The sequence below is a fragment of the Peromyscus californicus genome, unplaced genomic scaffold, assembly GCF_007827085.1.
Source record: "Peromyscus californicus insignis strain IS unplaced genomic scaffold, ASM782708v3 Scaffold_11__1_contigs__length_118956290, whole genome shotgun sequence".
Classification (NCBI taxonomy): domain Eukaryota; kingdom Metazoa; phylum Chordata; class Mammalia; order Rodentia; family Cricetidae; genus Peromyscus; species Peromyscus californicus.
Genome location: NW_026294402.1, coordinates 101630848 through 101645524, shown reverse-complemented (window position 1 = coordinate 101645524; position 14677 = coordinate 101630848). Strand labels below are relative to the sequence as shown.

Genomic DNA, 14677 nt, shown 5'->3' with positions numbered 1-14677 from the left:
AAGAAATATTTTTAAAAAGCAGATCTGTTGGAGTTTTAGTTTTACTTTCTGTATCTATAAAATGAAGACACTATACAATAGAGTTTTGTGTGTATACATTTAGTATAGTGATTGGCTCATAACTTGAATTTTATTGTTACTTCCTTATCTTTTTTTTTTTTTTTTTTTTTTGGTTTTTCGAGACAGGGTTTCTCTGTGTAGCTTTGCGCCTTTCCTGGATCTCGCGCTGTAGACCAGGCTGGCCTCGAACTCACAGAGATCCTCCTGGCTCTGCCTCCCGAGTGCTGGGATTAAAGGCGTGCGCCACCACCGCCTTATCTTTACGTAAACATCCTTTCATTGGCTTTGATGACAGAGTTGGATACAGTATAAGAGCCATCATAATTTATTTGCTAGTAATCAAGATTTCTAAGATTACATAAGGTCCCAAAGCATAGATTTTGTATACTAGGTATTATTTTATGAGTATTAATGAGTGATGCTATTTGAACGAAGTAAGAACAAGTAAGATTTTGGACAGGTGTCAATGAATGAAGAAAATGCATAAGAAAACTTATTAAAGAAATGTTCATTTCAAAAAATGTTAAATAATTTGATAATTTTATCAAAAATTTTAAGAGGAATGAATGCCAGAATCTTTCACAAAAAGAGAACATTTTTCTGTGTCATTTTTGTTGGGGAATATTATTTTAAGGTGTGTGACTTTTGTTTATGTTGAATTGTTTAACTCTGTGAAGCTGTGTTATTATGCCTGTCATTAACACCTGAAGGTCTAATAAAGAGCTGATGGCAATAATAGCAAGGCAGGAGAAAAGATGGGTGGGGCTGGCAGACAGAGAGAATTACTAGAAGGAGAAATCTGGGAGAGGAGAGATCTAGGAGTGAGAGAAGAAGGAGGACATCAGGGGCCAGCCACCCAGCTACACAACCAGCAATGGAGTCAGAAAGAAAGGTACACAGAAATATAGAAAGGTAAAAGCCCAGAGGCAGAAGACCGACGAGTTAATTTAAAGTTATGAAAAGCTGGCTAGAAACAAACCAAGCTAAGGCTGGGCATTTATAGTAAAGAATAAACCTCCATATATGACTTATTGGGAGCTGGGTGGCTGACTCCACAAAAGAGAAAAAAGTAAAAACAACCAACAAACACATTTTATGAAATTATTGTTAAAAGTCAGAAATTTCCCATTGTGAATATAAGCAAAAAATTCTTCACCTAAATGCTAGCAGGGGAAGGGATCCAGTTCAGTGGTAGAGAGGCCCTGGGTTTAGTCCTCAATACCATATACCACTAAACCTGCGCGCGCACACACACACACACACACACACACACACACACACACACACACACACACCAGTCCAGCAACATAATACAAGAATAAAATACATTGATCAAATTGAATTTATCCTCCAAAATGCCAGATTGGCATAACACATAGAAGTCAAAAAATATAACATCCTATTATCCAAGGATGTATAAAGAACAACCAAAACAAAACACGATTTTCCCAATAATGGCAGAAAAAAAAGTAAAATAAACCCACAATTTTTTTTGTAATAAAATCGTTCAAGAAACTAGAAATAAAAAGGAACAACCTTGGTGTGGTGAAGAGCACCTGTGAAAAACCATAGACAGTGTCACACTCAATAACAAAAGGTTGGCTGCTCTATTCACTGATAGTCATTATTAATGCTGAAGAACTTGCCTGAAGTAACTAGGCTTGAGGAAAACAGTAAAAGCTATGTGAATTAGAAAGGAACTAAAACTATCTCTACCTACAGACAGCACCACTTTACATACTGTAAACTCTGAAGCATCCAGGGACAACAAAACCTAACAAAAGTAAACAAATGACCCTTAGAGAAGCCCCCATTGTGCTTTCTTCTGTAGTGCACCTGTCTATTAACCTTCATGCTTAAAATCTATCTTAAAATATCTGCAATAAGCCCCAGCTAAATATAGTTGCACACACCTTTAATCTCAGAACTTGGCAGGTAGAGGCATGGGGATCTCTGAGTTCAAGGCCAGCATGGTCTACAAAGCAAGTTCCAGGACAGCCAGGGCTACATAGAGAAACCCTGTCTCAAAAAAAAAACAAAAAAAAAACAATAATAATAATAAATAAAATAAGCCCCAACTCTGCTTAATATGAAATAGAATAAATAAGTTCAGCAGGGATTCAAAACACAAGTCATATTCTATTCACTAGCACTGAATAATATGAAAACTGACTATGGAAATAATTCTGAGGAGGGGACCGGGATAGGAACATAGAGAGGTGCCAACCTCCCCTCCATTCTCCAGCCTGTAGAAGTAACTGTCTTATTAAATAAGAAACACAGAGCCAATGCAGAGATGAAAGCCCAAGAGGTCAGAGCTAAGAGCCTTACCCTTTCTGCTGCAGCTATCCTCTTCAGCCAAGAGACCTACTTCCTGTGTGTTTGTCTTTATATAGACTTTCTGTTCTGCCTTCTCATTGGTTGTAAACCCAACCACATGACCTCCTTGTCACTGCCCGTCTGTTATTGAGATTAAAGGCATGTGTCTCCATGCTGGCTGTATCCTTGAACACACAGAGATCCACCTAGCTCTGCCTCCCAAGAGCTGGGATTAAAGGCATGCGCCACCAACACCCTGCTCTACTATGACCTGCTATTAGCTCTGACCCCCAGGCAACTTTATTTATTAACATACAAATAAAATCACATTTCAGTACAAATAAAATATCACCATACCAGCCTGATTCAGGCTTGCAGGCCCAGTACCATAGCCTCATTTCCTGCCAAGTGCATACAAGAAGCAAAAGGGGCCTTGGGCCGGGCGGTGGTGGCGCACGCCTTTAATCCCAGCACTCGGGAGGCAGAGCCAGGCGGATCTCTGTGAGTTCGAGGCCAGCCTGGGCTACCAAGTGAGTTCCAGGAAAGGCGCAAAGCTACACAGAGAAACCCTGTCTCGAAAAACCAAAAAAAAAAAAAAAAAAGGGGGGGCCTTGGAAGACAAAGGTGGGGGCGCCTAGAGAAGGAGGCCCATCCCTAGAGTCCATAACTCTGAACTCACGAAGAAAGAAGGGGACACGGTCAGATACTGGAAAGGGAACCCAAGAACCCTAGTCTGCAGACTGCCTTGTGAGCCTCACTAAGACTGGACAGGGAACTCTATGCCATCATCTTCAATGCCTCTGAATAGCCTTTGTCAAGTATGTGAGAGAAAGAGAGGAGAGAATGTCCCAGGAAAAGGAGCAAAGATGGGGATTATCTGCAGGAAGATTCTCTTGTTGTTTTCTGGATTTGGGGAACTCACCATGGGAATCTTTCTGAGTAGCACACAAATAGGTGGTCTCTTCATTTGAAACCCAGAACAGGAATAGCCTGCTGTGTGCATGCATGCATGCATGTGTGGGTGGATGGTTTTTCAAGACAGAGTTTCTCTGTGTAACTATCCTGGCTGTCTTGGCATCTGCTTTGTACACCAGGTTGGCCTCAAACTCACAGAGTTCCATCTGCCTCTGAGTGCTGGGATAAAAGGTGTGTGCCGCCACACCCAGCCAATGTCATGGTTTTTGATTAGCAATCTTCCTAATACCAGCCCCAGTGTGTCAGAAGCCCTTTTCAATTTAGTGCCTCGTGTGAACAGCATTGAAACAGCCAACAGTTTTGCTTTGACTATGCCTAGGGAAGACAATGTAAAGATCAGGTGCAGATAAATGGTTGTAGCAGGCTTTCTTGGACTGCCAGCCCCTAAATCATAACACAGCTATGTATTAATAATAATTAATTAGGAGTGCTCAGCCTTTAGTTTAGGCTTGTTTCTAGCTATCCCTTTTTTAACTTAACCCATTTTTATTAATCTATATGCTACCCTGAGGCTCATTTTCCTCATCTACATACTGTCCATCCTGCTTTCCTGCTATCTCTATGTCTGGCTGGCTGGCACCCCCTTTTCTCTCTGCCTGCCAGCCCCACCTATCCCTCCTCTGCCTAGCTGTTGGCTGTTCAGCTTTTTATTAGATAAATCGGGTACCTTATGCAAACAAGGTAAAACAACACATTTTTACACAGTTAAACAAATATTCTATTCCACAACAATTGGTAGCTTGTCATGAGTGTCAAGTACAAGAGTTCACGTTATATATTTCATTAGTTTTATTTTAGGAAGAGTGGTAAAATAAAATTGAAGTAGGAAAAAATAATTCTGGGCTGAAAAGATGGCTCAGTCAAAATCCTTCTTGTACAGTATGAAGACCTAAATTTGGATTCCCAGCACCCACATAAAAAGCTGGATATAAGTGTATGCTAGTAGTCCAGGTGCTAAGAAGGTGGAGACAGAAGGATCCCCAGAGCCACTGCCCAACCAATCTCACTGAGTCAGTCAAAGACCACTGATTTAAATTTAAAATTTAAATTAAAAAGTAGGCCAGTTGTGCATATATGCATACCACACATATAAATATAACTAAATAAAAATACACATGTATTATATAAAGATGAATAAGATAATTAAGAAAGGAAATTAAAACTCAAATAGATAGAAAGATATTTATGTCTTCTTGGATTAGAAGAATGTTATGTTGTTAAGATGGGGATACTTTTCTAAATTGATCTTCAGTTTTGATGCAAACCTATCAAAATTCCACCTCCACTTTTGTACAGACTGATGTGGTTTTATTGAATTGAAAGGGACATTGCTAAAAAAATATATATTGGAAGAGTAACACCCACTTTAGAACTTACTACAAAGTAACAAGTAATCAAGATTGACACTGGCAAGCTGGGGCATGGTAGAGCATGCCTTTAATTCCAGCACTTGAGTTAGAGGCAGGCTGATCTCTGAGTTCAAGGCTGAGCCAGTCAGGACCACACTGTGAGACTCTGTCTTTAAAAAAAAAAAATTGATACATGCAAAAAGATAGACACAAAAATCAATAAAATTGAGCCGAATAGTTCAGGAATAAATCTTTGTATTTACACTATTAATTTCCAATGGTGACACCAAGACAATTTAATGAAGGAAGAAGGGTCCTAAACAAACCTGCTGAAGTGATTTGATATCTGCATACAAAACAAAACTGTGCTCCTTTATACATGGTTCAATGTTTCTTTTCTGCTTTCAGTGTATTTTCTTCCTTTGTTCTGTATTTCATAGTTTAATTATGATATGTCAAGGGAGCATTCTTTTCTGGTCTTGTCTGTTCGGTATTCTAAATGTCTTTCCTGTATCTGGACTAGCATCTCTTTCACTAAAATCTGCAATTTTTTTCTGCTATTTTGTTGAAAATGTTTTCTATGCCTTTGGAATGAAATCTTTTACTTTTTCTATGTCTGTGACCTTAGATTTGTTCCTCTTCATCCTATCCCACATATCTTAGAGAAAGCTAGACATTTATCTAATGTGGAAACTCTGAAAGTCAGATTACTCCCACCTCAGGGTTTGTTGTGGATTTTTGTTGTTTATGCTAGTAACGATGTTTTCACATTTTGGGGCTTTTTGGTGTTGGTTGTTGTTGTTGTTTGTTTGTTTGTTAATTGTTTGGGGGGGTTGAGTTTTTACTTGATTGGTTGGTAGAGTTTTTTTGGGTTTGTTTGTTTGTTTGTTTTTTGAGACAGGGTTTCTCGTGTAGCCTTGGCTGTCCTGGAACTCTCTCTGTAGACCAGGCCAGCCTCAAACTCAGAGATCTACCTGCTTCTGCCTCTCCAGTGCTGGGATTAAAGGTGTGCACCACCACGCCCAGCTGTAATGTTTCTTTATTGACTGATCTTTCCTGAACTAATTCTTTCATATCTATATTTTAGATTGTTTGTATCCATAGATGTTTCCAATCAGTTAAATTGGTGATCATGTAACAATTAGACAGCTATGTTCTTAGATGCTCAAAATCAATAAATCTCTCTGCTTTGCTAAGGGGCTCTATGTATATTCTGGGGCTCACCTTTAGTACTCCAGCATAATACAGCTCTATCTTGTTAGAGTTCTGTTTGTACAGAACCTCATGTTAAGTCAGAGATGAGAGATTTGAGTTTCTTGAGTCTTTCTGACAATATGAGCTGCCCAGCACATGAGTGACTGTCTAGAATCCAAGGAATATATCAGATCTTTTCACGGGTCTCTATACGTATCTCATTTATCAGATTTTCCTTGAAGCTTCTTGGTAGATCTCTTTTTGTTCCAACTAATGTGAATGTGTTATGTATCTAGAATGTTAAATTATATGACCTTTTTTTTTTTTTCAACAAATGTCCTGGGGATAACTAGATAAGCTCTAAGTTAAATAAAATAAAGACAAGCCCTGACAGTAGGCTTGTCCAAAGAGCTGCCAAACAGGACAAACAATAACAGTTCTCTAGATAATGGGCTTCATAGGGGCTCTAAAACTATTTTATTCCAGTGGCTGCTAGACTCTTGGTTTTTGTGTCTGCTGTAGTTCTATAGTTGAGTGTTAAAGTAGATAGAGAAGATAGGAATTGGGAAGAGTGAAATGTAACAAAATTCAGTGTTTCCTGAGATTCATCTATTTTTCCTTACTAAACTTTTTGTCCTTGTTTGCTTTTGTTGGCTGTGATAAAATTCTGACCAAAACCAGTTTGGGAGAGGAGAGGGTTTATTTAGCTTACAAGTTACAGTCCATCATTGGGAAGCCAAGGCAGGAACTAGAGACAGGAATCTGGAGGCAGGAACTAAAAGTAGAGCCCATGGAAAAGTGCTGCTTATTGGCTTACTTGCACGGCTTGCTCAGTTTGCTTTCTTAAGCAACCCAAGATCACCAGCCCAGAGGTGGCACAACTCACAATTTGATAGGCCCCTCCCACATCAAATATTAATTTGAAAAAATGCCCCACAGGCCAATCTGATAGAAGCAATTCTTCAGTTAAGGTTCTTTCTTCCCAGCTGACTCTTGTCAAGTTGACAAAACTAGCCAGCACATTCTCCTCAAATTATATAATATTGAATTGTTTAATCAGTCTTAGCCACCTCATAATTTTCATGGACACAGATTTATTAGAAGGTTTGTGGGTTTTGCTTTGTTTTGTTTGGGGGTTTTGTTTGAGGGCGGTATTGGGAATTACTCTTGGCTATTGGGTATACTAAGTATACCTTCTACCATTGACTTCAGCCCCAGGAATTTTTGGATTTTTACACTCCCATTCCTAAAGTGTTTTTTCTCAACAATCAAAGTGCTCCTAATATTAAAAAAAAAAAAAGAAAGGAAGCATGTTCTTACTATCAAATGCTTGATTAGGACTCTTACTTAGAGAATAATAGTCTGCCCTGGGCTTTAGGTTTTAGGTGTGGATCTAGAGTTGATGTAAAGCTGTCTCGAGTCTGCCAAATTTGGCTCTGCCTGTATATGGCCTAGAAGAATGTCCTGAATTCATTGTCATGTAACTAGTAAGAGACAAACAACTCAGAGAGGGAACCAAATCTAACCCACTTGTACCACATTCTCCTAGCAGAAAGTTCAGAAAGGGCCAGCTGAGGAAATGGGACAGCAGTAGTAACATTGTCTCACATTGCTTTTCTTCTATGGTCAGGAATTTCTGCTGAAGATTTTCTGTGTGTTCAGAAACTTAATGAAGATGAGTGTCTTCCCTCGAGACTGGATGGTGATGAGACTGTTGACAAGCAAGTAAGAAAAGGCCCTGTATTGGCATCCATAGAGCCCTAGGTCAAGCTGGGGGTAATTTGTATATGTGAGTAGGAGGAAGATTAAGACCAAGACTGGGAAGAGAGAGGAGTTGACAAATATGAAATTTGTTTAGAGATTCAACCCGCAGGATTTGCCCACTGGCCATAAAGACAATGAAAGAAAAGAATGAAAGATAGTTCAAAAAGCAGAATCTATAGTAGTGAGGATAGAAAAAGCTATGTTAAAGAGGGGAAATATAATACTAGGAAAGAACCTCTGTTGTTCTGCAGCTTTAGGCAGTGTTCCAAGCTGCCCTCCTGATTTGAGTTGTATTGTCTGCCAGACAGTACTTACCTCCTAGTGCTAACTGTCCACCTAAGCCCTGGCTGCAAAGCTCTGAGCACTTCTGACTATAGAGATGAAATACTAAGACTGTCTTAATATGTCTGCCCAACTCATATTTCTATCTGTGATTCCTCTTGGCAAACTAGAGAAGTGATACGTGTAGTAAGAAGTTTGTTCATTTGATCTCTGTCTACTATAGATTACTTGGTCTTCACTATTTAGCCTACTGCCTCCTCTCACTGGTCTGCCTTTTATGTTGGCATCGTATAGAATGCAGTCAAATTATTTTTAGGTATATTAGCAAAGCAATGTGAATTTTTTTCATGTTGAGCTCTTTATAGGGCCCTTTTTTTCCTTAAAACCTACAAATGTTTTGTCCAAAACAAAAGAATGATAGGAAGTTGCACAAATATTTCCTCAAATAGTGGTTTTCTATCTAGATCATTCTTTTTTTTTTTTTTTTTTATTTTTTATTCTTATTTTATTGGTGTTTTGCCTGTATGTATGTCTGTGTGAGGGTGTTAGATCCTGGAGTTACAGACAGTTGTGAGCTGCCATGTGGGTGCTGGGAATTGAACCCAGGTCCTCTGGAAGAGAAGTCAGTGCTCTTAACCACTGAGCCATCTCTCCAGCCAATAAAGTTGAACCTCTTTTTTTTTTTTTTTTTTTTTGGTTTTTCGAGACAGGGTTTCTCTGTGTAGCTTTGCGCTTTTCCTGGAACTCACTTTGGAGACCAGGCTGGCCTCGAACTCACAGAGATCCGCCTGGCTCTGCCTCCCGAGTGCTGGGATTAAAGGCGTGTGCCACCACCGCCCGGCTAGATCATTCTTATTTCTGTCTCCTAGTTACACTTAGAAAATTTTAGATTTTGTAGCCTGTCCTGCAGAAGTAGGCTCTTTATCTTTCATCCTTACCCTTGCCACCTGCTCTGCTGGAAGACTAGTCTCTTTTATATACTATTTTTGCTTTTTTTTCTTTTCTCTATAGAGACCCATATGGCCACTTCTTTTTCTTTTTATTGAAAATAGATAATTTTTTCACATAATGTATCAAGATTATGGTTTCTCCTCCCTCTACTCCTCACAGTTCCTCCCCAATTCCCCTCCCATCCAGCTTCACTCCCTTTCTGTCTCATTAGAAAAGAACAGGCTTCTAGGAGATAATAATAAAATATAATAAGACAAAACTAAACTACCACATTAGAATTGGACAAATATGATAAACAAAAGGAAAACCAACTAAAGGAAAAGAGCCCAAGAGAAGACACATGAATCAGAGACCCGCTCATGCACACACTCAGGAATCCCATTAAAAACACTAAACTGGAAGCCATAATATATATGCGCAGGACCTGGTGCAGACCCATGTAGGCCCTGTGCATGCTGCCTCAATCTCTGTGAGTTCATATATGTGCTTTGATCATGTTGATTTAGAGGCCTTGTTTTCATGGTATCCTCTATGCCCTCTTGTTCTTACGCTCTTTTCACCTATACTTACCTGGTCGGTCAGGTGGCCACTCTTAAGCATAGTTTCTTTGCCACATAGTCAAGGCCCTGTGTAATAAAACCCTTAACTTCCCTTCCCTTAGCATCACATTTCCCTTCCTTTACACTTCAACTCAAATCTTGATTCTCACGGGAATATCGTCCTATTATTACCCTTATATGTTCCAGGCTAAGATTAAGAGTGATATTCTAGTCCAAAGGCTGAAGCCAGATGAAAATAGTACATGACAAAAGGAAATATTTAATCACTATAAACTCCTATTATCTGGTAAAATGATAAAATTATGCTCTAAATCCTACAAAGTGATCATAATCTGTGTTGTTATCCAAAGATGCCCAGAGTACTAAAATTACTTTTTGTGCTAGAAAAAAAAAATCTTAAAGAACAACAAGTCTTAAGAGAGAAGAATTATCAGTGACCCACATCCTTTGCCATCTGACTTTCTAAGAGACATTTCTCTGAAACTGGTTTTCTGTGGAGTTTCATCCATTTTCTTTTTCCTTTAAAGCCCCATCTTATCTAAGAGCAAGTTGTCTTCAAGAAGTCTGCCTACAGGCAGACAGCCGATGCTAGGCTATGCCACTGCTAGTCTTTTAATTCTGCAATGCCTTGTTTCCTCACTGCAGTATTATAGTGACTACTGTCCAGTACCTGTCCTCTGCACTGCACAAGAATTTCACAGACACAGACTTTGACTTCAAGGTAGGAGCTCCTAAAACTCATCACTGTCACAGTAACCCTAGAAAGCTAAATTCTATGTTCTCCCCTTCTTGCTTTATTAATATATTCATAGTACTATAGATTCCTAGGCTGATGGTTATTGTATTTGAGCTGAGAGCCTCCCTGGTAGAAATATTGGGAAGCAGGCATCTATAAAGATGCCTATTGTTGGCTTCAGAAAGAATCCAGGGAGCAAAAATGGGGAAAGACCTATTTCTAAAGATAGTTAAAAGGAAATTTTTTTCTTAAGAAAATAATTTAAGATTGTCTAATGGACTCTGTGCTACACATGTATTTAATTAACTTTCCCTGCAAGGTTAAGGACTTAGGCAACCATGTGGTTCTTTTTCTGTCTCTCTAGGTGTGGAATTCTTATTTTAGCCTGGCAGTTCTGTTCATAAACCAGCCAAGCCTTCAGCTAGAAATCATTACTTCAGCCAAGAGGAAGAAGATTCTAGACAAGTAAGACAGATGTCTTCTGTTCATCTCTCTGCTACTTGTCCAGATGGAACTATTTTTCTATGACAGACTCTTTCAGAAGTTCAGAAGTTTCTCACATGGGTGGTTTCCCAAGGAGCCAAGTATGAAAGTTCAGTCATTAACCAAATGACTTAGAATTTTGAGAACATTAGAAAGAACAGTGCTGATGTTCTGACCTCATTTGATTTTCAGGTCTGCCTCCCTCCACTAACAGTTGGCTTCTGTGTTACTATTTTCAGGTATGGGGACATGCGTGTGATGATGGCGTATGAACTGTTCAGCATGTGGCAGAATCTGGGTAAGTCTTTTCTACTGATTCTTCCTTTTATATACTGCATAGGTAAATAAAAAGTACAATAACTAATAATTCTCCAAAGCTTTCTGAATATCAGTTCAGACCCCAGAGATCCTCACATATCTTTAACATAGCACCTCAGATGAATAATGTAGTGTAGCATATGTATATAAAGCCCTCCTTGCCAGGGAGAGTTTGGCTAAGAGATCCTACTATGACATATGCATTCCATTTTGGGAACAGAAGTTAAAAGAGTAAAAGGAAGACTCAGTAGTTTTTTCCAGTTTGGGAATCCATGCTGTAAGAGCCTCTATACTACTCATGTCCCTGTCTACATGTTATAGGCTTAGAAGTGTTGATCATGGAGACAGCATGAAAAAAGGACAGGTATTGATTTTAATAAAGATCGAAATAAATTTTGGATCATGGGTACTTATGTGTCCAGATCATGTATCTGATACCACTTACTTGAAAGATCATGAAAGATGAAAGAGCCTTTGGATGAGATTGACTTTGGCTTTTTCTTTGAACACTTCTAATAGATACTACTTTGAATCTAAAATTGTCAGATCAGTGTTTCTGGTAGAGTCTTGCAGTTGCCTCGATGAGTAGCTGGGCCACCCAGAATTCTGGAGGGATATGAATCTTCTGTCAGGAAGATTTTAAAATATTAGTTATATGGGGGCTGGAGAGATGGCTTAGCGGTTAGGTAAGAGCACTGGCTGCTCTTCCAGTAGGTCCTGAGTTCAATTCCTAGCAACCACATGGTGCCCTCTTCTGGCGTGCAGGTGGAACACTGTATACTGTATACATAATAAATATTTTTTTAATTAGTTATATTTTCAATGAAATGTGATTTAAACCAAGCTTGTGCCTCTTAAGCCATAGGAATGATGATCATAGAATCTTAAAGTCACCTATGAACCTTCCTCACCCTGATCTAGAGATGAAAAGTATGGTGTCAGGGGGCACTGGTGAGATGGCTCAGCAGTTAAAAGTACTGGCTGCTCTTCTAGAGGACCTGGGTTCAATTCCCAGCACCCTCATGGTGACTCACAATCATCTGTAACTTCATTTCCAGGGCATCTGATGCCCTCTTCTGGTCTCAGCAGGCACTAAGCATGTACATGGTACACTTAACATACATACATGCAGGCAAAGCACTCATGCATATAAAATAATATATTTAAGACAGCAATAGGCCGGGCGGTGGTGGCGCACGCCTTTAATCCCAGCACTCGGGAGGCAGAGCCAGGCGGATCTCTGTGAGTTCGAGGCCAGCCTGGTCTCCAAAGCGAGTTCCAGGAAAGGCGCAAAGCTACACAGAGAAACCCTGTCTCGAAAAAACCAAAAAAAAAAAAAAAAAAAAAAAAAAAAAAAGACAGCAATAGGACTCTTCATCCCTCAGTAGGCATGTGTTTCCAAACAGGCCTTTTAGCTTTATCACTCTTACTACCTTCCCACAACAGAATTTGCATATATTTTTCAACATTGAACTTGACTTTGAAATTCCTAGGATCACAAGAGACTGATAACTATACCAGGTACCAAGATCAGAGTATGCAGAGTGAGCCTTGGAGCTAACATTTGCTTCTTAGACAGGTTTCCAAAATGAAAGAAACAAAAGAGGTGTTAGCCTGGGTTCAGTCCCCAATACTGCCAATTTTTTTTAGATATTAGATTTGTCTTGTAAAGCCATTCATTGCTTTTGAAGGAAATAACATTCTCTGCCTGGTGCCCCCCAAACTAGCAGGGGGGCTAGTTACTTGACTGTAGCAGTTACTACACAAGCAAAGAGTCCCACTCTTGTAGTCTCTTCAGTACTGAAAACAGAGATCTGAAGTTGGTTCTTTCTGTTACACCATTGCAAAGAAAAGTCCTCAGAACTGACCCTGGCTTCTAGGAATACTCCCTAGAGAACAGACCAACCAGAGGAAAAGCTGTATCACTCACTTCACTTCCCATAGGAAGGCCTTATAAAGGAAGTTGGAGAGTGAGTGGATCTGATCAGAGTGGATGTATTCCTATCATAAGAATACAGTGTGAAGAACAGGGGTGGGAGGGTACAAAAAAAGTCTAGGTCTTCAAGCAAGCCTATTAGGGTGAAGCTATGGAGTAAGCTCTTAGCTCAGGTAGAGGGTTTGTTTGTTTGTTATTAGCATACATGAGTGTGGGCATTTAAGGGGTCCATGGACTTCAGGCATTTAGTAGCTTAAGCCTTGGACTAGACTTTCTGATCATTGAAATGCCTTCTAGAAGTAGAATTGTCAGGAAGGTCCTTTGTGTTTAAGCAGAAACATACAGATTTTCCTTACTAAACAGAAGCTGTAAATAGATGTCTGAAACTCTTAGCACATTACTCATCTGTAGAAAGCGAGCTATTTCCTTGCTCTGAGGGTTTTCAGGTAGTTATTTAAACTTACGGGAAATTTTTTTAAAAGAAATTTTGTGCCCTTTGAACATGTGTTTCAAATTGACTAGGCCAGTCAATTGAAACCCCTAAAAAGATGAGGGAATGAACTAAAGGGATGGATCAGCACTTAAGAGCACTGACTGCTCTTCCAGAGGACCCAGGTTTGACTCCAATCACCAACATGGTAGTTCACAACCATCTCTAACTCCATTTCCAGGGGATCAGATGCCCTTTTCTGGCACCTGATACCAGGTGGTACCATCTGGTATCAGGCACCCACATGGTGCACAGACATACATTCAGGCAAAACACTCATATACATAAAATAAAATGATAAATGTTTTTAAAGAATTTTTAAAAATAATAAAAAGATAAAAAGCAGAGGGAGTATCTCAAAAACCATAGACTAAATCATCTTTTAGCCTTAGAAGCTTCTAATATAAATAAGCAGTTGAAAGTAGAGTGTGTTGGTTTGGCTTTCTCAATGCTGAGAAATTCAGATCTATCTCAGGACCTCACACATGCTAGGCAAACACTGTACCACCACTGAGCCTAGATTCCCAGGCTCACTCTAAACTGTAACATGTTCCTGGCCTCACTTGTGAATCTTCCATGTACGGAACAAAGCAGGAATGAACTAATACTTGTTGGGTTTTATTGTTCAGGTGAACATAAGATCCACTTTATTCCGGGAATGATCGGTCCTTTTCTGGGTGTGACACTGGTCCCACAGCCAGAAGTGCGGAATATCATGATTCCTATCTTTCATGACATGATGGACTGGGAACAGAGGAAAAATGGCAACTTCAAGCAGGTAAAATTATAACTTCACTGTTTGGTGTGCTCTCCTCTGAAATGAACCTATTTGCATCAGACAGGTAGTCTAGATCGGTTGGCATGGTTCTAATAGAGAAGTTAACCATCTTAAATCCTGCTTTAGAGTTTGTGTATGACTTGCTAAAAATTAATATGCAAATTTTTTTCAAGTTAGAGACCAGATCCTAGCAGTCAGGAAAATGAGGCAGGAGAATTGCCATGAGTTTGAGGGCAGCCTAAGCTACAGAGCAAGTAAAGCCTGGACTACATAGCAATACCTTGTTTCAAAGACAAATAAGCAATCAAAAGAATTAGAGGAAAGAGATAACATGTTAAGAACTTTCTTATGAAGAAAAGAATAACAGAGACTGAATGCTCCTAGTTTTGGTAAGAAGAGGGTCCTGGGAGCATGCTGTCCTTCCTCTACAGTATGGCCCAGGAATTTCTAAGACTGGAGCCAGACCAAACAACTTCTCACAG

The 14677-nt window shown here is 39.5% G+C and overlaps 1 protein-coding gene across 14 annotated transcripts in view; it reads left to right on the top strand.

Moving 5' to 3' along the window:
* Dock3 (dedicator of cytokinesis 3) overlaps nucleotides 1-14677 on the top strand; it is a 377571-nt gene that overhangs the window by 303506 nt on the left and 59388 nt on the right. For all 14 annotated transcript variants that reach the window (XM_052719644.1, XM_052719626.1, XM_052719604.1 and 11 more), the window contains 5 exons: nucleotides 7528-7622; nucleotides 10100-10175; nucleotides 10555-10655; nucleotides 10913-10971; nucleotides 14047-14195. In XM_052719644.1, coding sequence (XP_052575604.1) covers nucleotides 7528-7622; nucleotides 10100-10175; nucleotides 10555-10655; nucleotides 10913-10971; nucleotides 14047-14195 — 480 coding nt within the window. The remainder of the gene's footprint in view (nucleotides 1-7527; nucleotides 7623-10099; nucleotides 10176-10554; nucleotides 10656-10912; nucleotides 10972-14046; nucleotides 14196-14677) is intronic.